Genomic DNA, 26,578 nt, shown 5'->3' on the forward strand with positions numbered 1-26,578 from the left:
ACAGGACCACTTGCGACAACATTTTTTAAGGGGGTTTACAAGTCAAGAACATACCGTAGACATGCGAGCATCAACATAAAGAGTGAAATCCCTATCTAAGATACACGCATGCACACATTCACACAACGCAAAAACAAATAAAATAGTTATAATTAACTAGAAATTAGTGTCTTTAAGTGCAACTCGGAAAACATTGAAATGTACCGCAGATGAAGGTGAATAATTCTATTAACAGTAATGACTTTAATGAATGATTCATTATCTTCATGATAACGGGTAGCATATTACAATTCCGAAAACAATGTTAATAAAACGTTTATTATTATTATTATTGATAGGCAAGCTGGGGATATAACTCATGGGATTTGATCATTATTACATCTTCTAATGCTGAATTAGTAATATTTATAATAATAATACTTATAATCGACGCAGTTGGAGCCGGTTACAAGAAGAGGTGGTAAAAGAAAGCACGCCGATGACTTATCGACGGTTGGTGCAGAAAATACGAACCATCCTCTTGATGTGTGCTATGTACCCGACTCCCATGTGGATCCACGTGTAGACCAATTCTATTTTATATCATTCTTTGGAAGACTCACGGAAGGTGAACACTTCTTCTATTCCTTTTCTTTTAATACTTTTTAAGACTTTTTTTGAGCTTCTCTTTTTTCAATTATGAGTCATTCATTCATGGTGTCGGTTTTCATCATGGTCAACCTTGTTAAGAGTGACATCCGGGGGGTTTCATTATGTCCAAGAAAACGCATTGATTGTCTCATTTCTTCCCCTCCCCCCTTTCATTAAATATATGCATAAAACAAGCATAGCAATAATACCAACTTTTGCTTTCTTCATCTCCCCCTTTGAAACTTCCCATCATCTTGTTCTTCTCTCCATCTATTCCTCCTCCTCGCCTCTGCTTCACCCGATCTTGTTTCTGCTCAGAGAAATGGGTTTCGAAGATGGGTGCAACACCAGTTTGGCGCTTTCCTTGGGCAACGTCTCCCATGGAGAGGCATACAAGCCACTGAACAGACCCTTGGGCGGCGGTGCAAGATCTGATCGCCTCTTCCCTTCTGCCAATCACGAACCGGATCTCTCCTTGTGCCTTCTGAACACTCCCTCACGAGGTACATGCTTTTCCTTTGGTACGTTTTTCCTTCTTAATTATATGAATTTCCTGTTTTTGCTCTTTGCTGTTTCCATTTGGATGCTAACGACGGGTTGAATGCGCCTTTCAGATGAGGGAAGGTCACAGAAGAGGAAGGATGACAACAAGAGTTACGAAGAGAGGGAGAACAGCCTTCTATCGTCGCCTCGTAATGCTTCCTCTTGCATAAAGAGAGAAAGGGAGGCTGTCAGTGAAGATTTAGAAACAGAGAGGGTTTCTTCAAGGGTCAGTGATGAAGATGAAGAGGCTAGTGGAAGGAAAAAGCTGAGGTTGACGAAGGAACAATCTGCCCTGTTGGAGGAAAGCTTCAAGGAACATAGCACTCTCAATCCCGTAAGACCAACTTCATATATGTTTCCCTTTTTCTGGTCTTATCCTTTTCTTTCTCTCGGTTCAATCGTAACGTGCTGTATGCAATGGTTTTACAGAAGCAAAAGCAGGCCTTGGCCAAGCAATTGAATCTGCGTCCGAGGCAGGTGGAAGTATGGTTCCAGAATAGGAGGGCAAGGTAGAGATTAACTTGAAAACTTCTCTGCGCACATGTTATTTGTGTATTTACGGGAGTGAATTATGTTGTGTGAAAAGTATATTTATCGAAATATGGTGGCCTTACGCCATCTGATTTTCGTTATGCAGGACCAAGTTGAAGCAGACAGAAGTTGACTGCGAATTCTTGAAGCGGTGCTGCGAAACTTTAACAGACGAGAACCGGAGGCTGCAGAAGGAACTCCAAGAACTGAAGGCCCTGAAATTGGCCTCCCCACTGTGCATGCAGCTGCCGGCAGCAACCCTCACCATGTGCCCCTCCTGCGAGAGAATTGCCACCAAGGACACCAGCAAGAACCACTTCACCATGACCACAAAGACCCCCTTCTACAACCCTTTCACCCATTCCTCGGCTGCCTGTTAGGGTTTGGAAAACTGAGTCAGGGGAGGACTACCCTTGTCTTTCTTTCCGGTCTTTCGTCTTGTAGGTGGTTGTCTCACGATTGCACTAGACCAAGTTCCCTCCCCTTTTTTGTAAATCCTCACTTTTTTCAGGACCATGTTTTCCTCATTAAAATATAAATCAAAGATTGTAGAAATTCAACAGATTTTAGTGATGAGACATCTTGTGCATATCTCAGGCAGTGCAAAACTGCAACACTTCATGCTACGTTAACTTTTACAGCAATATAATATTCTTCTATGTCAAACCATTCTCATCTTCTCCTTTTCTTGCCTTCCGTTCACACCTTCTCTTTTGTCAAGTTCTTGAATATATATATATATATATATGAGAAAGAGAGAGAATGTGTAATAATGAATGGGTTTACCATGTGAACAAAGGACGTTTCAAAAGTAGGGAAACAAGAGAGTGGTGGGGGTGGCCCCATGTGTCTCCCACATCTCACATGGTGATGAGCAGAGAATAATGATGATGATTGATTGATTTTTTTTTCCCCCCTTTCCTCTCTCTTGTAAGTGATATTATGATTACGTGATGGATGACTCGTTAGATGGATGGATGGTTGGATAGATGTTTGGGCGGGTGGGCCTCTCACGTGTTCTTCCTGTCCATGCTTCGATCAAAAGGCAGCAGGGAGAAGAAGACTAGTCCAAGAGGCGTGTGAGACAAGAAAATATGGGAATCATTGCCCTCAAACCCTTGTTTTCAAAGCAAAGATAAATGCGGCGACCGCTTCGACTAATGAGAAAAAGGTTACCTTCATGATTCTTTCGTTGGCCGCGAGATTTAGTTTACAGAGTCATGCAAAGACCAACTCCCATCGGCCGGCCGCTCGTCATTAATTAATGTATTCTCACCTGTACAGGCATAAAGAAATTCAGACTAAGATTTGGTGGGTGGCGGAGGGAAGGAGGAACAGTGAAAGGTTTGGCTGTATCTAGGCAGCGAAAGAGGAAGATGGGAGAAGAAAAAAGGGAAAACGCTCGAGATTGAGGGAGTGATGCCTGCCTTTTCCATGGCGTGTGGGGTCGTCTCCACGTGATGTGGCTGTTGGGCTTATGCATTTGATTCCACAGGAATGTCAGTGAGAGAAGACTCCATCAGCTCAGTTTTCAATCGCTATACTCTCTCTCTCTCTCGTGCTAAACCCTCCTCATCCATTTCTTGCCCGATGCATGTGGGCATCGAGAAAACGATGACCTTTCAATTTCATTAGCAATTATGCAACTGTCGTGGATGTGGAAGTCATCAATGTCGTGCAAAAAATTTTACTGTTCTATATAAAGCAAAGGATAGCAACACAGTGAATTTCTCTTCTGTTTGTTGGGCACTTTTTCATTTTCCTGCTTTCTTTTTCTGTTTTTTCAGTGTGGCCCATTCTTTTTATGTCACAGCTCAAATATGCCCCAGCTCATTCACAATTCTGTTTGGGGAAAAGGAGAATCATGGCGGAGATGTGTGTCCACTGTGCAATTACATGCTGCTCAGGGAACAAGTAGATAGTACTGGGGCCACCATATGACTCATGTCTCACCTTCACTGAGCTTCTTAATTATTTCTCCGTTTTTATGAAACCAGTTGCTTTCTTCTTCCTTAAGACTGTGGTGGGACTAGCTAAAGGCCATTGCCTGGCGCCATAATGATCTGCTCAGAATTCCAGGTGAGAGATCATGGTTTCTAGAATTGGGGCGAACACCTCTACTAAGAAGACAGAAGATTAGGTCCTGTGAGCCCAAGATGGCACCCTAGAGGGGACCGCACAGGGTGTCACCATTTGGACCCACAGCCAGATGAGTCCACTGGCTCACACTAGCTAGCAAGGTAACACTTGTGAAGGGATTCCATGAAACACCATGAATTGGAGAGAGAGAAATCTAGAGAGAGAGAGAGTGTGTGTTCAAGGACATCCAACGACCGATAATTTATGAGGCTATTTCTTGAGAGGGACAGACACATGGAGTTGTCACACCTTGCACCTGGTTCCAATAATGAACTTACAGCCAATATGACAAAGTGCTGAACTGGGAAAAACAATCACTTCCAGAGTGTGGTACTTTGGAACCGTAATAACATTGCATGGGACATGGATGCTACTTTGGCATTTAAGAGGTGGGCTCGCTTCATCGTCATACTGCGATACCACGAGAGACAACTGCCAATAATTCATCCTCAATCTGGGGGTGAGAAGTGAACTCCTGCTCAATTATTTCATCTCCAGTTCTGATACTTCAGTCTCCGGATAAGGTGGAAGGCAAATTGAAGAAATTGGGGGTCGCGACATTTCATGATCAACTTTTGATTTTCTTTCCTAAATTTAATTCTAAACAATCTCTCGTCTAGACATGATTGTTTCTATGTATATATAAGTAACATATTTATAAGCTACAGGAAGGTTGTGTTTGTTTCACCACGGATCTGATTTGCGGTCGTCTAAGATCTCAGATCTCTGGATTTAACATCAGACTACTACATCCAACCTTAAATTTTTGGTTTTTAATATGTAGCATGAATTTAAAATCCATACTACTGAGATCCTTAGTTTAAACTGAACTGAGGACCTCCCAAAACACACTTTTTTAACATTGGATCTAAAATACAAGGCTATCAAATGCAAACTAAAATGCTCAATGTTTGTAAGTTGTTTTTCCCTTCCTTTGGGATGATCAGTTGAAGGAGATTTGAACCCTGAAGGGGGCAGCTGTTAAATCTCTTAGATACATCTTCCGTGGACACAGGAGATGCATTTCCTTTGGATTGACCACGTGAGTCACTCAAAAACATGCCAAGATTCAACCTCCTCAATTCAAACTCCACAGCGTATACCATGGTTGGGTTCATGAATCTCTATTCCAAAACTCAACATGAATTGTAATTTGTAAAGATCCAGACTGCAAGTTTTTTTTTTTTTTAAAAAAAAGGTGCTTCACAAATTTGGTCTCCTTTCACGTTACGTGAAACTAATTTCTGAAACTGTACTACTTGGTTCAGGCAGCTAACTTCACGTGCACGTTCTCTTAGAACGTACCATGTTCAGGAATTAATCCCATTTGTTATTGTATGCCTGCTTACATTCTTTAACTTTTTTCTAAAGCACATAAGAAATATATAGGCATGAAATGCTCATAACAAACTGACGAACTATGTGCGTCTGCAAGCTAGCTTTGAATTCCTTGTGCACCATTCATACATACAAGATTCGTGTTTGGATAAAAATGTGACGCGTTTATTTCAAACCGCTAAATATACATGTAAAAAATTTCACATGCTCTGCCAAACAAAGAAGGCCTAAATCTTCAAAATTATCGGTTTTATTTTCTCCAGAAAACTAGTCGAAGAAAAAGAATCGAGGTTGGGAGAAAAAAGATAGATGTGATCATAGAACATGTTTTTGAAGTGCTGCGTGTGGATTGTCAAAAATGTGATGACAGAAAGCATAAATTTTCTCTCCTTAGGCCGGGCAATTATAGAGTTTTAAGGCTCCTACCATGATCAGAGTTCCAAACTGGATTTTTCCCTTCAAAAGCAGCACTTTCAAAATCTGAATGATTATCTTTGGGACCTAACCCTACCAAGATGATCATTTCTTCTGACAAGGAGAGAAGGTTTAGCTGCAAAATTCAAGGCAAACCCATATGATCGCTGTCTGCATGCTTCGAACAAAACAATTTTAACCTAACTCCACAAGCCTAACTTTGTTCATAGCATGTAAACCGTCATCCACCCACTACGACATTTCAGCAAGACCAATTGACTTGGTGGAAATTTTCAACACTATTCCTACTTGGTAGCCGGACCTACACAGTCTCCATGACTCCATCCTCTGCAAAAGGAGGCAGGAGGATCCTATGCTTGACTCAAATATGCGTGCTATAAGGACCGACTCCAGAAATGACGCGTGGAATCTGGTAGTTGGCAAAAGTTCAGGGAGGTCAATGGTTCAATACTGACGGCATGCCATTAGAAATTGACGGTATACACGTCACTGTACATGAACAGGTAGAAATTTGCTCAACCACAGAAAAGGCAGGTGGATGTTGATGATGAGATTCATGGTAACCAATAAACGCAACGTCCAAAGTGCAGTTCATTCTGAAAACGAAGAGATTTTTGCAGCAACGAAAAGCTTATTTATTTCAAAAAAGTTTCCTGTGTTGGAGATATTTCAGATTTTGAACTGCCAATTTTTTGCTATGAGGAACTTTCTGATCTGCGGAGAGATTTTTGTGATCAAGAACCTGTAGTATTGTGCAATGTTTTGTTGCAACTATAGGCTCCAGTTGTTTGGAATGGGCCTAAATAAAACCAATCAGCCTGAGCAGCAACTGAGGCCCTGCTCTGTTGGCTCGCCCATATAGGGATGGTAATTAAGGACTTCATGGGTAGGACATCAAACCCGAGACAAAGATAGGCATATGAGTTTGAAAATATTTCCAGAACCATTCCTAGGTTTTGTAGCGTTTTACTTTACAGGTAGCTAGAAAAACTACTGTGCGAAAGGCCATGTCACCTAATCGAAGAGAATTGATCGCGGTTCACTGAACAACAGAATATTATCCACCTGACCATTTCTTATGCTCTGCTCTTCGATATCGTGGGCTCTCCACCAGACTTCTGATTTATCGAAGCTAGAATTCGCATTCGTTCTTACGATCCTTCCTCCAGAAATTGTCTTTTTTCTTTCTTTTTTTTTCTTTTTGGGGAGGATATTAATATCTCTTTTCTTATATGCTGATGGAATTCACTTCCGTCTTCTTTTTGGATGTTTAACAGTTCTGTTGGGTAGTAGCATAATTCGGTTGGCAATCTATTGGGTGAATAAGTATACTACTGGAGGTGAATAAGTAAACTATTGGAACCACCACTGGCACCAGTAGAAATGGGGACTGAAATTGACAGAGAAGTTGAAGTCATCAGAAGAACCAACAGAGAATTTGCACGAGGCTGTCGGTCGCAACGCACTGTTTTCTAGATCCAACACTAATGACCAATATTTTTCAGATGTTCGACTAGATGAAAATGCATGGTGATGCAGGCCTAACCATTCAACTCTGATTAATGAAGCTCTAACTCCTTCTTTACTTCATAACGCAGTACCGTACAATTACTTCGTTGCAAAATTTGACCATCTATGTCACGAGAAAAGCATGGGATCCATGGCTATGAAAATTTTACCACCACCGCACAAACTCCTTCTAGTCTATATGCTTTTATATAAAAGGCCGATGAAAAAAATACTATGAAAGTGCCACCTCGAAATGGCATGGCAAGATACTTCTCTTTCAGGTTCCCCACTGATTTCTCCGTGTTCCCTACTGATTTTTCCGTGTTTCAACATATATTGACATAAACGTGGCTTAAATGAAACAGGGAGATTATATTAGCTAAAACAGCTGAATAACCTCTCTCTCTCTCTCTCTCTCTCTCTCTTGATTCCCATTTTATCGGCTCTCTCTCTCACTCACACCCCCCCCCCCTCTCTCTCTCTCTCTCTGTGTGTGTGTGTGTAAGTAGGAAATACAGAAGAATAGAAAATTTTCCATCACAAAAATAGGTAGACACCAAGGTGATAATTGAAGGAGGAAAGCGTTTTGTTTGTTTATTATTGGAAAAAAGGACTGCCATTTAAAGTATTATTCTTAGTAGACAACGAACTATATGGAGGATGGTTAGATCAGCAGTGTTGGACTAACGTTGATTCAATTGGTCTTATTACCCTTGCAGGTTCCTCCTGTCATGTGGATTAAGTTCACCTGGCGAATTAGGCTGCTTGTCAACTTAAGAAATGATGACTGACTTCTCACCTCTTACTTCCCCAGTTTATGTCCTTCCATGGAATTTTGTCATTACAGTCTCTACATGGATACCCGTTTTTAAACTTTGTTTCTCTCCTAAATGTATTACTGGTCTCTTCGTTTTAGGGTCTCGAGATTCCATTTTCTGCAGAAGCATGTTATCTTTGTCTAGCATTTCACTATTATGATATCTTCTACCTCATTATCTCATCCTAATTATTGAACTTAGAGACAACTTTACGTAGTTGCTTCAACTGTGTACTTGTCCTAAAGTATTTAATTATGTGCATGCTTACTCAATGCAACCCAAGGGGCCATTTGACACTGTTTGACAGATGGGAACCGTTACTGTTTCATGGAACAAGAACAGACTGTAACTCTTTCTCTCCATGGTTTTCGCAAGTGATGCACAACCCAGGCATTGAACCCAGACCGACGACTTGGAGTTGTAAGTCGACTACTTAGCGAAACGCCGGACGCCTTCTCAACTGAACTTATAATTTTTATTAGCTTACTGGTTGATGCATAAAAGCTTACTTTTGTAAAAAATAATAATAATAATAAAAAATAAAAATAAAAACATGGTCATCATATCCACTCCTGACCATTTACTGCAGTCAGTTACAAAAATTCTTAAGTACTGTAAGCGCTGTAATACTACTCCCACAGACAAAAAGTGTGCTAAAGATTGTTCCCGTGCTACTTGATGCACTTTGACAAGCATGAGCAATTTGGGTACGTGCCAACTTTGGTGGTAGAACAGGCAATAGAATTAACTATTTGAATGCTGAGACAAATGATAAAGATCAGCAAACTCATTTCAAGCTTCCAGAAGCAGCACAACATGCTTTAAATGGACTAGAAGGCCTACTGCTGCTGGCATCAAACAAGCTAGCTGAATGGTAAGGTCATACTCTCAAGACGGACTCAAATTCAGACACCACGAGATTATCTCATTGATAATTAAAAAAACGAAAAAAAGAGATGGCATCTACATTAGAAGTAACCTACTCTTTAACTCGTGGCTAGTGCTCATGATGACCCAATAACATTCTTTCCAAACAAGTCACAACTGATTTCATCCAAAGATTACAGGTGAATAATCCACTGTCCTACTGATTAATGCAAGGATAGTAACGACAGGCCTCTTGATCACTGAATAAAAGAATTTCTACAAAACAAGCTTATAGTCCAGAATTTTAAGAAGAATCCACAACGTATCAGGCACAAACTGTGCTCCCGAAGCAGGAACAATGTGTGACATTTACAGCTCAGTCTCCCAAGTAGAGATGCAATTGCCAGACTCAGCTCACTATACTGTTCTTGATACATATTTATCAACAATAGCATCCATATCACTATATATTCATGATAGAATAGAAATTTGGGCTCTACTTTTCTAGTAAGAGAAGGCAACACAATTACATCACCAAATCAGGTGCCTCAGCATATACAGATTCTTTCTTTAATGAAAACAGAGCTTTTTTCTTGTTAAACAATTCTACCATAGCTGGTAGAGAAAGTTGAATGAGATTTGATCAAACAATGTTCTACTCCAGCAAGCGATAAGTCGATCCCTCATCATTCAAAGAAACAAACAGGCTTTTTCTTAGCGCTTCATTCATAAATCCGTATACAAGCCATTGAGGCCTCAAGAAACGTCATGATCAAAGTTCCCACTGGTATAATGGGACTGTGGGACGTCCAAAAATTAGCTTCATGAATAGTTAGTCCAAATAAGTCAGGCAGCTACTACATAACAAACCATTCTCCATATTGATACACAAGTATGTATTTAACAAACAAAAAAGAAAAAAGAGATTAAGTATTATCAGCTACTTTAGCTAGGTAATTTCTCGAACTTTAGCAAATAACTCAAGAATGATATGATGTAAATGACTTCAATCAAGATAACAAAGGGTTGGTAAGCATGGGTTGACAGCAAGAAAAATTACATATATGAAATAGCTTAAAAATAGAATCAAATTTGTGACTATTACGTCTGGCTTTAATTGAGACTTGAGAGTTTCTGCTTCATAATTGTGTATCCATGGAGGCAGCAAAATAAGCATGGGGAGACAAACAAAAGCAATAACAGGGTATTCAGACTGTAGAATCCCCAAATATTATGACTGTTAGCTGGAAGTTGAGAATTGTAAAGTGATTGCCAAAGGCACCAAGCAACAAACAGAAGTGTAAATAGTTGGACAATGCCTGGAAAACAGAATTCAAAGCATACAACGCCTGCTACTGAAATATGAGAAAGATGCTAGTTAAGCTATCATTGAAGCTAGAATTGCACTCTACAAAGACGGCGAAAATGAATCATAAACCAAGCCCAATATTTTTGCAAGTGCAGGAAATTGTAAAGATGTCTTCCATCTACTAAGTGAGAATTGGGGTGCATGAAAGCCACAAGAACTCGCAGCAGAGTACCGAACAGAAGATCCAAAATTATGACAAGAATTTCGGACAGATGAGCACTGAAAGACATCACTGCTAACATGTAGAATACTAAAATTATAAAGTTCATCGAATCCCTCCAATGAAGAAGTCATATTTCCCACAGAAACAGGGAACTGAAATATTTTACGGAAACTACACAATGTGCACGAGAAACAATAGCACAACCATAGAGGAGATTTACTAGATGATAAACACTAACGTTGAATACCATGAAAACGAAGCAAAAAAAAAGGCTACTGAAGTCAATAGCGATCACAGAATAATATTCAAAACTCTTATGCCATTGCTCAAGGATATCAAACATATGAAACAAAATCATCCCGCCAAACATGTATCCTTCTCCTTTCATATATAGAACGAAACAAAAAGGTCAAGATGGCACTTGGAAATTTCAACAAATTTTGTAAACTACATCAGACTGATGCACCCTCATGAGAGAAAAGGGAAGAGAACTAAAAGGACGTGACAGAAAAAATTTGGGGAAAAGCTTACATGACTACACAAGAAAGCTTAGCTTATTCCATGGCAACTTTTGCCCCCAAAGCCTTCAATTTCTCCACAATTTTCTCCCCTTCCTCCTTGGACACTCCCTTCTTGATTACTGCCGGCGTCTTCTCCACCAAATCCTTGGCTTCCTTCAACCCCAATTCGGTAAAACTCCGAACCTCTTTAATAATCTTGATCTTCGCAGCCGCGTCATATCCGTCCAGCCTCACTTCGAATACCGTCTTCTCCGTCTTCTTCTCCTCCGCAGCGGCGCCCGCCCCCTTCACTGCTGCCATCGACGGGGCGGTCGTCCCTGCTTTCATCACGGCGATGACAGGTTTCTCCTTCATTCCGAGCTTGGCCATTACGATGTCCGACAGCTCGGCGACTTCGAGGAGGGTTAGCGAGGATACCTCGTCGACCAGGCGGAAGACTCGGTCGGTTGGAGGGCTCCGGTGCTCGGTAGGGTCGAAGGTCGCAGGGTCATAGTCAGCTGGGAGCTTCCTCTGGTCGTAGACCTCTTCTTCTTCATCAATGTCCTTGGCAGGAAGGGAGGAGAACTGCTGCACCAATCTGGGGAAGATGGGTCTCGACGAACTGCCCAGAGCATTCGAGAGACGGTGGCCGAATCGAGCAGCCAAGTTCATAATGGGGAGATTTCTGATTCTTTCAAACGGCGATGGTGAAGATGGTGAGAAACACTTCAAGTTTCTGGGCAGTGCTAGAGCCTAGAAATGGAGAATAGTGGTGCTTGTGACCACGACAGGGAAGCTGAACAAGAGATGAAACGAGAGAGCTACTAGGTTTTCAGAAACGCACTCGTTTTCTGAATATTGAGTTTCCGTTGCTAAATTAACCCTGTTTTGACATTAAAATGTCCTGATAAATGATGTGGTCATTGGTTAATGAGGGATATCAATGGATGGATGCAGACCGAATAACAGGTTAGATCGGAATCATGAACATCCCTACGGTTAACAGAGATTTCATAAAAAGTCTGATTCCGGCAACGCCTCGTTGCGTTCGTGTTTGATGTGACTATCGATGTTCTTTAATCTGGATATGGTATCGATGTTACATCGAACGGAGCGTTTTTTTTTTTCTTTTTAAATGGTCCAAATATGATTAGTTTTTCCGTGACACCTAACTTGCAGGAGAAACTCATATTATGCGACCAACCATTTACATCCTGATGCAGATAATGTTTTGAATCCAGACCCTTAAAACTGAACCTGAAGCGTTGATGCAAGTTGCGGTCCTGATGGAGCTAATGACGGGCAAACTCTTAATTAGATCTCGAAGAAAATTTGAGCAGACTAGGGAGACATAATGAAGTCATGCCATTTACCTCAACCAAGGTAGGTAGTTTCATTTTTAAACAATTAGAAAATACTGGAACTTAATTTGCCTCCAATGAGAGCTTGGTATGGCATTTTCACAACTCGTATCAATTTCATATGCTACTGGAACTTAATTTGCATCCAATGAGAGCTTCGTATGGCATTTTCACAACTCGTATCAATTTCATATGCTAAGATCACGTAAGAATCAAAGCTTTCTCTTTGCAACGAAACTTTATAGCCTCATACAGGTAAGCGCAATCTGCGACAAGACTTTTTAAAAGATCATTCAAAAAGAAACCAGGCTTGAGAGAAAAAGAAAATATGGCGCCCAAGCAAGTGACCTTAGTTGAAGGAACAGCGGTTTTCAACTCAAATTTAGTCGAAAATCACCTGATTTTTTAGAGGAATCTAGTTTATCATCCAAAGCATCAGCTGCACTAACATGCCCGAGCAACGGGTCACCTGTCGAGGGCTCGCCTGGCCCAGCGACAGCCATATACTTGGTTACGTGGGTCTACCGGTCCAGTTAACACGTTTGGATTAAGAGAGGCTAGTAGGCTTTCCTATTTGATGTATCGGGTGCTCCACTTGTGCTCTGGTACACCTCTGCCAAATCCAGCTCGCCAATTTACAAAAGAGACATGCTTGTACAATGGAAAGCTTAAAAATCACAGCATAATCATACCACTAGTCTAAAAGAACCTCTATTAACGGTACATTCCCATGATCAACAAATAAAACACAAAATTCATGACACCTCAGCCTATACAAGTTTTTGATTCATTTATCAGTTCTCAGGGATTTTCTCATCTCCAACGACAGAAGCATTTGAATGTTGCCCCTCTTCAGCATTTACTACCTGCAGCTTCTTGCCCCACCATAGTATTTGCATCAGTCCACCATTGCAGATATGCGAAAGAAACAGATTACCTTGGAAGCAAAGCCTAACTACAAGGAAAAAACCAGCGAGAAAAGCAAGTTGCCACGGGTTGTCTCCTTCCTGTGCAACCTAATCATATACAAGTATTAAGAGAGTCACAAGTTTGTTAAGACAAAAAAGGAAAAGGTTTGAGGAAAAGGCCAATGGCAGAAGTAAAGCCACGTCCAGGGAAAAAGCATAATTAAAGTGCTATTATTACCTGTTTGATTTTCACCAGCTCACTTGACATTTCCTTCAAGAATTCAGCCAACATGCACCCAATAAATAGACCAACCGGAATGATCAATTCTCTATTTCTAAGAATGGAAACTGAGATATCAGACACGAAGCTGATTACAAAGAAAATAACCAAGGACCACTTCAGTGTCTTCAATCCAAAAGAATTTGCACTCTGTCGCAAAGCAGTTCCTGCTTTCTTCCAATGGAAATCTTTAACAGGTTCAAAAAGAAGCTCCAAAAGGTTCATTGATGACTTTCTTGTATCACATTTGGCCTTACTAGACTCACCAAACTGCTCTGTGGTTGAGACCTTGACTGAACATGGTGAAGCTAGACGGTTCTGAGATCTTTTAGGCAGTGGCCAACTAAACGTTAATGGCCTGTGCTGCTTGAAAGGCTTTACCTGCAGATATATTAGACAGTAGCGACATTAGCAAGCAAAATGCAAGTATACATTGATGAAAATTCTCATTTTTATTGTTCGTATACAGCTAAAAAAAAAAACCCCAGAGAAAGCATAAAGAAGAGTGATAGTAGCGAGTTAGGTTACATTGCACACATAGACAACTTTGAGAATCAATACAAACTAAGTTCAACTGAGAAGACCAACAACTAAACAATCTTAATCTCCGTTTACCTAAAAAAGAAGTTAGATTGTTTTAGTGATAGACCAACAATTAAACAATCTTAGTTTCTCTTTATCCACAAAATGTAGATAATTTTAATGATACTTTAAATCATTTTCATGATGATATGAGAACAATTATATGAAGAACCAGTTCTCAGTGAAACCTGAATGCTTATGAGACAATAAGAAAAAGTAACAACTAATTTGGTACCAGTGAGGCAGAGGGTAGGATACTTGCACCTAGTTCTAAGTTCTAACTGGGGCATTCTTCATACTAGGAACATGCATGCAGCTACACTCATATCTTGTTGCTTTTCAATAGGCAAGCGAGGGTTTGGCAGACTTTTACTGTCCCATCAGCCTATTTCATCAGAAAAAGAACAGAATGTACAGGTCTACAATCAGTTGTATGGCTTTCACACTAGAAACATGCAGGTACACTCATACTATTGTTTTTCAATAGGCAAGCGAGGGTTTAGCAGATTTTTACTGTCCTACTTATTTCATCAGAAAAAGCAGAATGTACAGGCCTACAATCAGTTGTAAGGCTTCCATGGAGGAGTTTTGCCGTCAACAAAAAAAATAATCCCAGCTGGCACCATTTTGGTGAGCTAGTGAGCTATAGAATGAACTATTTTGCTCACAAATTTAAAGAGTTGCCGTATAATCTGCATAGAATCTCAACAATCTGTTCACTAGAAGTGTTAGTGCTTGCCATCCATGACCTTCGATGAGTCTGTTGCTATAAAATAATACAAATATGAGTATTTTTTATTGGCATTAATCATTAACTCGCCTTCTTGATATCAGTTCCCCTAGCAGCCTCCCAACAAGCCATGTTCTTTACAGCTATAATTTGGTAAAGCTTCCAGCTTTTTTAAACTACTCTGCTGATGTAAATAGTAAAACCAACACAACCAATGCTTCCTGGAAATGCTGTAAATTCTCATGTTAATCCAATCCACCCAATAGTTCTGCATTCTCTCAATGTAAGTATATGCCCTGGTCTTGATATTGGCCATGCAAAACGCCATTATCTCACTTCTACCATGTTTCATTTCTGATTTCACCAAAAATCACATGATTTCCTGTTCCTCAAAAGTGCCAAATCGTAATCTAAATGATACACAATCTGTGATTTCAACAATGCTAATTTTCCTTGAATATAAAGTAAAAAATTTTGGGCCTTCTGCCCAAACTCATTTTGTGTCAAAGCTCATGTACCAGTCATTCTTCTAAAAGTTTATACAGCAAAAATACCACTTCTGTCTTCAATAGACGGTAAGTATATATATATATATATATATATATATAGAGAGAGAGAGAGAGAGTGAGAGAGAGAGAGTAACAATGAGATACTAAGCAAACAAATACATATGTTCATTGTTTATATTCATAAAATATAGGTTACTAAACAAACAAAATACCAAAAATATACAAAATACAAATATGTCATGTCAAAGCCGTGTCCACCTGCACCCCCAATTCCATTCCTGTCAATGACCCTTGGTGCAACCCCCACTTTTCAGAGTTTAATCCTGTATTTGTGGAAAATCTTCAAGGGTTTATAAAGAAGATTGTTAAGTGATTGGTTGTCTTGGTTTTACCTTTTTGGGGTTAGAATCGAACTGCTAAGAGGCAGGTTGGAATCCACCAAAACCAGAGCGCGAGCCTAGTGTGGGAATAGGTTGGATTGTTCTAGGGCTATCAGACATAAGTTCAATACTTGGACCTAAGGTCCTACACACATGGATACGTATTCCTTAAGGGGGTTAGATTGTAATGCGCCGCTTTCAGTGTTTTGTCTCGTATTAAAGCTTATAAGAAATGTTCAAGGACTTATAAAGGGGGTGGTCAAGTGATTGGTTGTTTTGGTTCCTAATATTTTGGGGTTAGAACCAAAGCAGCTAAGGGTGGGTTGAGATCTGCCAAACCGGGAGCTTGAGCCCAGTTTGAGAATGACTGAGTTATTAGAATTGAACACCCAGGTCAAGGACAGCTTGTGATCGCCACAACAAGTACAATCATACTAGATGAGGTTGTGTAACTGCAAACTGAACCTAGCTACTATTAACTGCAAACTGAACCCAGCCATTAGTAGCACTTGCATGCAACCAAAAAGGTGAGTTGGCAGCGGCAAGTCTAGCCTTGCCGACATGTGTATGGTGCCTTTTTAAGAGGGCCCATATGACATAGATATGGATAATTATATATATATATATATATATATATATATACTAGATAGATGAGGAAATATATCAATCCTTGATCTTTTTCAGATCGAGGGTTGAGAGGAAAACAAAAAGAAAAAGGTGTGAACTAATACTAGGAGACAAAAATTCCCATCACCTTTTTCTCCTTGTTTTTCCTCTCAACCATCGATATGAAAAAGATCAAGAACTGAGATTGTTCCTTATTTGTCTATATATACGTATTGAACAAGGTTAGGCAACAAGAAAAGGTGCAATTTGATGACACTTATTTTCCACCCGACGTTTTTAGCAAAACTAGAGCATCCAATGCTGGTAAAAATTTTGCTTATTCCAGGACTCTATCATTAAATTGAATTTGTTTAAGCCTAAGAATGGTCTATATCTACTCATTTAAAAAGACGGAAGAATGAACAACTTAAAACAAGGGAGTGATTTAGTTTATTTTAGAAAGTTAACTTTTGAGAAATTGGCACAATGCTCTACATGCATACCATGTAAAGATGGTGGATATCCCAGGCATCCACAAAAAGTTGTGCCCTTCAATGCAGAGGTAATTTATTGCAGCGAGTTCAAATAAAGTTCAACGGAATGTTTAGGTTCAGTATTTTATGATTCTGAAGATATGGAATAACATATGGAACTTAGCAATATGTACTTGTAATATGCCAATATAGATATATTGCCTCGTGAACAAGAATCAACAAAAGACAGAAAGAAATCCACTGCCAACATGGCAAAACACCTATATTTTGCTATCATTCCATTTCTCTTGAAGAATAGAATCCCGATGAAGAGGACTGATATCTATATAGACACATAGGTTCATGGATCCATACATCCGAATTGGATGGGGTGAATGAGACTGCTAGTTTCTACTCTGGTTTACTGGAGCAAAAACAAGTGTAGCTGCTGCCACTAGTACCATTGTTCATTTCATAGTAGAATACACTCATACAGAAGGCATGAATTCCTGCAAATGGTTCTCTTCAATAGTTCAACAAAACTTAAGAAGCAAAGTATATGCATAACATTGTCAGTTGTCACAAATAAACCATGTGGCGGAAGCTGGGCAGAACAAATATCTTGGACTCAGCCCCCAATAGTTGTCACGACTCACATGCAAGCTTATCATTAAATTTTGTGACGAGCTTCCTGTAGCTCTCGGACAAAAACAAAACGTCCATGAGAAATGGAGCTCACAAGTTGGCCATCCAAAGAATGATTGCAGGAACATGGTCAATTGACATACAGTAACATGACAGTGAGAAATAAACCTTACATAAGGGAGAGGCTAGACCAAGGGCAAAGAAATGAAGATCACCTGAAGATGTAACATGATCAGACAAGGTTTCTTAACCATATGCATTATTTACGACAGTCCAATTGCGCAAGTCCATATGACTGAGTTGCCAAATCCAGTTGGAAGGGGGAAAGAAAAGAGAGGCAAAAGACCAGGAAGAAGAAGAAAAACTAAGCTGCGGAGACGAGGTATGTGTGAATATGCAGAATCCAGGCTATGTAGATCTCGGGAGAATGGAGATACCCTCAAACAGCACGAGCAAAAAGATGGTCCTATGATGTGAACGTCTCCCAAAAGATGGAAGGACTTGCTGCTGCATTCTAGGGCACAATGTGGTCCGATAAGTTGTTCACCAAATTTTAAAAGAAAGCATTTATCCAAAAACCATGACGCTTAAAAGTTTGTTCCACACGGTTCTAAACATTGTGCATCGACCTCCTGGGATCAATCACTAGGATAGTCCACCTTAAACCATGTTGAACAATTGGAAGTACGTTCAAACTAGATTGGCTAACATGAGACACGATGAACAGATGAACAATCTCATAATTGGCATCATTAAATACTATCTGTAGCCTTTAAGTTGTTCCTATTAGTTTTTGTCCATTGAAAGACATTCATGAACCCTCAATGCAAAACAAACGGGGGCCTCCGAAGCACGAAATATCCAGAAGACAGAAACTGGACCATCATATCCTTCTTCATCGCAAGATCCCCCCCCCAGGTTTCTAGATAAGTCCGAAAACACCCACAGGTACCAAGACAAACAACAATGAGAAGATTTGAGTTTCACTACTAATACCAAAGCGCTCTACAGCTATAAATAAAGGGATTACTGAGAGAAAATCCTCATAAATTCATCAAAATCGAACAACCATAAGAGCACATGTTGGATTCAGGTTTGAATTCAGAACTCCCAAAGTTCCTAAATGGTCTGAAAGAACACACTAATAGGAAATCCACATGAAAACACAAAATGCAACTGACCAATGACATGGTGAGCCAAACTGCAGGAAACAACGTATAAACCAACGGAAAGCAAGAGATGTACCCGGTGCCTTAGACAGCCGGCAGAGACTGAGGTGAATGGAGTGGCCTGAGCCAACACCACCACCACTTCCATAGCCTTACTAGTTCACCGAGTGTGCAGTATTTACTCTATCGTTCGTCCTCCATGTATCCGAACCAAAAAATAAAACCTTGCACCCGCTTAAGATTTTCTCATCCGTTGGCTCTTTGGGAAGTCCAAAAAGGGATTTCTTAGCATGAAATGAAGGGAAAACCTGCTTCTTGTCTAGAAAGTTTTCCTCCTCCGGATAAGTACCGCATCGCAAAAGAACGCTATCTCTCTCCCTCCTTGTGGTTTCCTCCTAGCTCTGTCATCAGGTTGGGATTGAAAGTTAGGTCTCCGACCCGAACCCAAAACAAATTACGGTCCCGGTTCGCTGAGGAAGAACGCCAACCAGAAACTGAAATAAAAGCTCTCCATCGGGGTATCAGATCCTTAGTTCGTGTCCTTATCAGGTTTTTGCTTATTTCACTATTATATTTTGATTATTATCATCTTTACTTCTTCGAGTCATACATATCTTGGATAATCCTGACATTGGAAAACTGTCACAGAAATTGAAGTGTGACCTAACTAGTTATTTACCAAAATATTGTTTGAAGGAACTTCCATGAAAACATCCATCTCATTCCACATGAAAGGCATAAAGGTTCGAAGTTTTTCGCTCATAATAAATATCTTAAGCTATTGAGACTGAGAACTGAAAATGAATTTCATATGACATTTCTAAGTTGTCCAATATTGCCTTGATTGGATCTCAGTAAACGGATCTGAATTGGTTCTAAATCGGAACCGTTTGGCGTCCCAGACCCGTGGATAAACCTCCGCGACGAATAGACTATGCAATTGAACAACCCTTCTTACATATAATTTGGTTGAACCCGGTGAGTGGCGTGCACGCCATTTTTTTCCCAAATTAATAAGGCGCAGGATCTGATACGGTATCTGGATCGTCGATCGGGTCAACCCAAAACCTTCTTCGAGTTGAAGCCATGAATATGCATGCGATGATCACTCGGAATAAAATGAAAGGGAAAGGAAAAGGAAAAGGATGCTGCTTGTTGCAATAGTTTTTTCTTCATTAAATATATTTTTTAAAACATGTTTACAGTCTAAAACTGTCCGAATCTTTTTTTTTTTCGAGGTCGTCAGGAAAAATTCATCCTTCCTTACACCACTGTCTAAGTGAAATGGATGACTCTCTTTCTCCCTCTCTCTCTCTAAAGTTTGAACAATTTATAAATGCTTGCACGTATCTGAAATATTTATAGTTGCAAACTTCTTGCGCTTTATAATATTTATGAATGTTGACTAAATGTTACATTATTAAAAGACTTCTTTTGAGAAAGAATTGTCTTAACAGGAAAGGTATATATTATTCTTTGTTTGTAGGCTACAGTTTATAAAACGCAAAAATTTGCTTATACATTTGTTTTCTTAACATTAAACAAGATTTCCAACATTCACCTTTTTTTCTCATCTCGTTGACCTTTTTTCTCTTTACAAGCGGATCTAATATGTGAATAAGCAAAAAAAGAAATTGTGGGACCGTGTGGGCAACTGCCCACACAGGTCCAAATGTTGCTCTGCTCCTGCTTGGTAACATGATAATGAGAAAAGAGCTTGTATGGGAAAACTAGTTGTAAATTAACAAAGACGCAGTGCCTTTACCAACAATACTTCCATCAAATCTACCACTCTAAGGCGCAGAGAAAGAGAAAGAGAAAGAGAAAGAGAAAGAAAGGACTTCCAAGAATGGAAATTAACATTATTAAAAATCTGGAAATATATATTAAAGTTTTATCAGTCATCCATGCTAGAATATGGGCACATCAATTAATATTGCAGATATGCATGGCTCCCTTATTAATAAGGTCCCTAGCAGCATACTGTGAATTAAGTACCATATAACAACAAGAACACAACATATTTTTGTAGCATCTTCTCTTGCCGGCCCTAGTAAGGTCTTTCACCAATAATATTGCCTGGAGGATCGTAGTTGCATGTTATGAATGTGCCTCCACTGTCACAGGTGACCTTAGCGCACCCCAGGTACATTGTATCACGCCATACAACTTGAGTGTAGTGTAGACATTCCCCACCGATGCAACTGTTGGAATTATAGTCATAGTAGGCTTCCTCACTCACCCAATAGCTGACGGCGTCGGCGGCGTCGGCGTCGCCGGAATTCCAGTATATGTTCTCACCGTACTGCCCACCGGAGTGCATGAGGGCGCAGTCGGCAGCTCGCTGGTCGGCGTAGGCTTGAGCATAGCTGGCAACCGTGTCATCCCAAGCAAGGGGACCGACGCCGACGGCTGCCCGAGCTGCGTTATGAGGATCAAGGAAGTCCTGAGGTGAGTTCTGGGCATGGCTCGGGTTGGTTGCCAGGCCAAGCAATAACGCGAGATCTACCAAGGCCAACAGAAGGAAGCACGAAAGGCACTTCATTTTGGCGAGCTTGCTGATTGTGTGGAGGATGAAAGCATGGCTTGCTCCTTGGGCAATTTATAGAGCACAAGGCTCAATGATAACCACAAAGGTGTCTCAAAAATCTGGAGGAAATTTTAACAAGGTCAACTGGAAATTTAGTCGGCAGATCTGGTGAGGTGACGGATCTCGCCGATGTGGTACTGTTGTTTTCCAGAGTTGAGAAGGGAAGAGAAACTGGAAAAGGTCATCATGGAAGGAAGGCTTTGCTTGTTTGTATATCAACTATTAATTCGTAGTCGCTCTCACCAGATTCTGAAAGTTCTCTCTCATTTAATGATGCTGCAATATGGAAAAAACAGTGTTTTGTAAATCACCATCGTTTTGGTTTTCTCCTAAGAATATGCCAAGCTTCGATTATCTCTCTTGAAAGTTCTGCTCATCTAAAAACTTCCACAATTGTTGTTTTTAAAATCTTGAACACAATATATTAAAAATGACGTTGGTTTCTACCTGTAAGTTGAATCATAAGAAGATCTCATCTGGTACCAACACAACTACAGAATTTTGAGCAAGGAGAAAGAATTGGAAGGAAAGTGAGGGGGCTTCTGTCTGCAGAGGCAAAATTTATTAAACCAGATCCTGCCAATGTTTACTCACAAGTTGAAAATCTCTGCAGATATTTAGCTACACAAAAAGTGTGGACCTGTGAATCGTTGTGTACACGAAAGCATACTTAACATAAGTCACTGCTTGTAAATATGGACTGTTTCAATCGTGTACGATAATTTTAAATAGATGATAATATGTAGTGCCGTAAGAAGCGTTTTATGTTAATTTTCCACTTATAAATTAGATTATGACTTTTATGAATATTTCGAACATGATTTTTGAGCATCTCGCTCTCACTACAGGAAAGTTCGATCCGTTGGCAAAACCCACCCGTGGCATATTGAACATTTAATGAAAAGAACAGTAAACTTACATATAAAGAGTTGTATATTCCAACAAATAGTTGTCGGAATTTGATTCTTTTTGTATATATAGGCCCTGGATTTAGCCACTACAGTGCATGGCTAGCAAACTGGGCATGTAGGCGGTTATTAGCAAAAAGCTTCGAGTATTAAATTGGCCAAATTTATACATTCAAAATTTCACAAATTTTTTTATGTGGAGATCATATTTTTAGTCGGAGATCCGGTCCCATTTTTTTTTCTCTTCACTGCGACGGCCATATATCATGTTATTGTGCTTTGTTTTGATACGATATAATTGAGCATGTTGAAGATGCGGAAAATGCATATATAATGAAACAAATACCGTTGCCATGATAAGATGCTTTGAACAACTTGAATATGGGCTTTTTCCAAATTGGCTGGAAACGGCCATATATATATATATATATATATATATATATATATAAGAGTTCAAATCTTTAAAATACGATAACAAATTCAAAATGTATCATTAAAAAATAATCATTGCAGGAGCATTAGCTATGGTTTACAATGTAGCAATCATTCGTAGTGTTTCTAATGATTTATACATCGTAAACCATAGCTAATGCTCTTGTAATTTTGGTTCATTTAAAAATATTATTTACTCTAGAAGAAGTTTATGATATAAAGACGATGGTGTACTACCACTTAAAGGCGTAGGCAGGTGCCGTTTTAGAACCCACTTTTTGAAACTTTAATTCAGTCTTGAAACTTGGGTGAGTTTGAGTATAATTATAAAGAGTAGCCCTACAAGATCCCAATCACCGTCCTATTGAAAATAATTGTTCCACCGATCTGAATCACTGCCCATGACTAATTAAAAATTTGTTAACTAAAAAGCATTAACACTAAAGCACACCTCGTCAATTTGAAAGGCAGCCGTTTTTCATGGCATCTTGGTGCCAGAATTTCTTACTGCCAGTGATCCAGCCTAGTAAGTAGTTTAATTTTTAGCTGTTTCATAATAATAATAATAATAGTCCTAATTTTTTAGGATGGATGGGACAGTAGGTGCTTCTTTTTTTCTATAACTTTTATCTGTCATGACAGAGGGATCGAAGAACTTACGGGCGAAAAATTTTGAAATATTTAGCTATTGACGACGCCATCGACTTAATTAATTGAAGGGACAACTTGTGCTATTCGTTCTCGCTTGCTTAGTTTTTGTATGAATTGACGCAAAAGAGACGGCTGGCAGGCGTGGGGAGTGACGAGAGATTTGGCGTATCAGTTTTGGTTATATCAATGGGTGTACCGTCATCGGGGCTCCCGACGCCGCACTGAACTATTGAATTTCAACTTTCTTTCTGAAAACCGGGGAAAAAAATAACTTTCTATTGTTTTCACAACCGGCGTTTCATGTCAGAACCCAAATTTAAATGAGCATTGATTTATGTCAAACCATTACACAATGACAATTACGTTTGAACAGCAAGCGAGGAGGCCGAATTAGGGTGGAAATATCGATACATTAATATTAGTATGGATGCGCTATAGTTGAACTCGAGGTGCCATCGTATGATTTACATATACACAAGAAATTGAAATCAGCAGATTATGACGGTGACCAGATAGTTATTTTTCTATTTTATATTACTAAAAACTACCATAATCACAATTTTTAGCGATAGAATGTGGTTTTTAGCAACACGAAAGATAAAATTAATTATATGACCATAAAGGTAGCTTCTTGACTTTAATTTTCTTATATATATATATATATATATACATAAACTTTTTGGATTTCGTGATTCAGGTTTGGATGGAGAAATCTTATAGCTTCTCATAATATAATGAACTAGCAAAAACTAGAAATTTTGGCTTGAAGGACCACTAATTCAATAACTTTAATACTTAAGGTATATATATATATATATATATAATCAAATATATCGAATTTTATATATAAAATAAATAAACTTTGTGAGCCAGCCACATGGAGCTCCACCATTGGTCCAATGCAATGCATTAAACGGTCATTATTGGATGGAGCGCAAAATCACCGAAGAATTGTAATTCCTTTTTCACTTTCCTCTCTTTCTCTTTTTCTCTCTCTATATGTTAGGGGGTGGTGGGATTCTCGACTTTTACCGTAGCAGTTTAGCTTTGCAGTCCTCCTGGTTGTGGTGTTTGGTTACTTTGGATTCCTCTTCATTTACCTTCATTCCTTCTAAGTTTGACCTTGCTGCCCTCATACCTATCATCTTCTCATCTACATCACTTATCTTCTCCATGTCCACCTTCCTCCCTAGGTTCTCCCCAGTGGTCTATTACTTCTTTTGGCCCTTGTTTGTTGGTCCCTCCTCTCATGCTACTGCTTTTACCTGACTCCTCTTTACTGGCTACATCAATACCTTTCATTATATCAAGTACTTCAGCTTTCAAGATGTGTCATTTAGTTGCAAAATCACGCTTTCACATTTTCACTTCTTGCCATTGCTTTTATCATACTACTTCATCATCTTTTTCATAGCTCTTGCCTAACCGTCCCTTGCTCATTTACTCCTTCTTTTCACCCCTTCGCATTCTACCTCCCGGCTTTAGTGTTATACTTGGTGGCCGTTGCTTATTCGTTGCTGATGGCATATTTAGGAGGAGTGACAACAAGGTGAGATGCAGCCGCATCCGTAGACTTTGTTAGCTACTTGGTCATGGCTGATGTGCATTTTGTACTCTATCTTGGTCAACGATTCACTCAGTTTTGTTAATGAATTTTCAGTTTTTCAGCTCTCTCTCTCTCACTCATTCTCTCTCTTTTTTCACACACACATAATTAAATTTAAAAGCCTTATGACTTTGAGTACTTCTTATTTTATGGTCTTCTAGAAATTTATAAATTTAAGAACTATATGTATGTGGAAATTAAATTATATATATATATATATATATATATACATACCTACTTCCACTCTCCAGGAACATGCAAATCTGCGAACTTGACGATAATGATTCAAACAATTAACAATTAAGCATTTCAATTTTCGCACGATAAATTGAGGCCCAGGTAGTAACTTAAGCTTAATTACAGAAAATGACGTTTCCGTTATACTCCTCCTCTGAAGGAATATCTTCAGTGACAAGCTTTCTAGATACATTCGGACAGAAAAGCTAATGTATATGCACATAGGGGTTAGAGATAGCACTTTCTCATTTTGATTTGATAGCCTTTTTTTTTTAATTTTTTCTTTCCATAATCCATACCTTTTCATTTCGATGCTAATATCCTTCATATCACGCATTGTCGATGAACAGAATGTGGACAAGATTTTGTTCTTTAATAAGAACCCACTTCGTGATTTATTCTCTCCATTCCAAGAGCAGATCAAAGGGAGATGAATGTCAATGACAGATGCATTTACTCTGTAAATAATTGAGCATGATTTAGCGTATCCTAAGGGATTTTCCTTTTCCATTGATTTCGGTATCTTGTTTAATTTGTAGCAAGCGAGGTCCATAGGCAATACACATCTGGACGACTCCGATCCGCGCTCGTAGATTAACATTTCCTTTGCTCTGTAAATAATATGAACACAAGCAGGACCTACTAATGAAGAAGCGTCATTATCCATACAGGCATTAACATTGATGATTTTAGCTTGCCATGTATGGCAAAACGAGGGCTTGTAAACAAGTCTGCATTTAGCACCCTTCAATTAACATAGAGGCCCTTTCAGCTGAATCTCAAAACTTTGGTTTAGAGCCTCCTTCCTCTTCATAAACTGCTCATCAGTACTGGTTAGCACTTTATCATCCACGTACACCTTCTAAGCTTGCTGTTCTCCCTTGTGTTATTTGTGTAATTATCAACGGAACTTTTCTTATACTACCCAAGTTTAGTTAGCTTACTGCTCAATTTGGAGAAACATGCACGCGGAAAAACATTCTTCACCTCCAGTTGATAGAGTGGCGCCTCTTTGATTGCTGCAACTGATAGTAATATTTATATTGTGTTCATTTTAGCAACTGGTGCAAATGTTTCATGAAAAGCTACCCCCTCCACCTGCGTGTATCCCTTTGAGGCTAACCTCACTTTATAATGATCTATTTCTCCAATGCCGTTGTATTTTATCCTGTACGTTCATCTATAGTTGACTGTTTTCTTCCCACTAGGAAGTGCAACCAGGTCCCATGTCCTGTTTTTGTCCAGCGCCTTCGGTTCTTCTTTCATGGCTTTACGCCATTCAGTGTGTTATTGCTATTTCAAAACTCTGCTGCTTCAGTATGCCCTGTAGTTCTTTGGCATACTTTCACTGCGAAGATAGTTGGACGGAGGGTACCACCTCTTGCCTAGCCACCTTTTGAATTTAGTCAGTGTGAGAACAGAGACTACAGAGGTTCACTGCGAGAGTAAGAGCAGAAAGAGAAACAGAGAGCAGGGTAAGAGGCTAAAGAGAAAGTGCCTCAACTGGATATCACTCGCATCGTTAACATTTCAGTGTTTAATAGATATATATATACTTGGGTGATGAACAAGAACCCATAATAACATGTTTACTGTAATATTGTTACAGCCAACTTATTCTTTTATACTACACTCATCCCTTTCTTCAGCAGTCAGGATTTTCCTGTTC

The 26,578-nt window shown here is 39.4% G+C and overlaps 4 protein-coding genes across 6 annotated transcripts; 1 reads left to right on the top strand and 3 right to left on the bottom strand.

The window, feature by feature from the left end:
- The first annotated feature begins 767 nt into the window (after positions 1–767).
- Positions 768–3,440, top strand: LOC116259909 (homeobox-leucine zipper protein HAT22-like). 3 transcript variants are annotated; one of them, XR_004173999.2, is made up of 5 exons: positions 768–1,151; positions 1,245–1,507; positions 1,603–1,682; positions 1,811–2,875; positions 2,989–3,440. XR_004173999.2 is itself a non-coding variant. In XM_031637904.2 (4 exons), the coding sequence occupies exons 1-4, from the start codon at positions 812–814 to the stop codon at positions 2,082–2,084; spliced, it is 957 nt and encodes a 318-aa protein (XP_031493764.1). In that variant the 5' UTR covers positions 768–811; the 3' UTR covers positions 2,085–3,440. The 3 variants fall into 3 exon arrangements, 2 of the variants coding, with proteins under 2 accessions (XP_031493764.1, XP_031493767.1); XM_031637904.2 differs by having other exon boundaries at positions 1,811–3,440; XM_031637907.2 differs by having other exon boundaries at positions 773–1,133; positions 1,811–3,440.
- A 7,201-nt stretch (positions 3,441–10,641) lies between these two features.
- LOC116260911 (uncharacterized) lies at positions 10,642–11,851 on the bottom strand. The gene has a single exon (XM_031639447.2). It carries the CDS (start codon positions 11,512–11,514, stop codon positions 10,897–10,899), a length of 618 nt encoding a protein of 205 aa, XP_031495307.1. The 5' UTR covers positions 11,515–11,851; the 3' UTR covers positions 10,642–10,896.
- A 1,027-nt stretch (positions 11,852–12,878) lies between these two features.
- LOC116260113 (uncharacterized) lies at positions 12,879–18,940 on the bottom strand. Its single transcript, XM_031638207.2, has 3 exons — positions 18,562–18,940; positions 13,350–13,772; positions 12,879–13,219 (listed from the first exon to the last, which is right to left on the bottom strand). Exons 1-3 carry the CDS (start codon positions 18,631–18,633, stop codon positions 12,998–13,000), a joined length of 717 nt encoding a protein of 238 aa, XP_031494067.1. The 5' UTR covers positions 18,634–18,940; the 3' UTR covers positions 12,879–12,997.
- Positions 18,941–20,326: 1,386 nt separating this feature from the next.
- Positions 20,327–21,071, bottom strand: LOC116260943 (pathogenesis-related protein 1-like). Its single transcript, XM_031639489.2, has one exon. It carries the CDS (start codon positions 21,028–21,030, stop codon positions 20,536–20,538), a length of 495 nt encoding a protein of 164 aa, XP_031495349.1. The 5' UTR covers positions 21,031–21,071; the 3' UTR covers positions 20,327–20,535.
- Between the last annotated feature and the right edge of the window lie 5,507 nt (positions 21,072–26,578).

Source organism: Nymphaea colorata, chromosome 9, assembly GCF_008831285.2.
Source record: "Nymphaea colorata isolate Beijing-Zhang1983 chromosome 9, ASM883128v2, whole genome shotgun sequence".
Classification (NCBI taxonomy): Eukaryota; Viridiplantae; Streptophyta; class Magnoliopsida; order Nymphaeales; family Nymphaeaceae; genus Nymphaea; species Nymphaea colorata.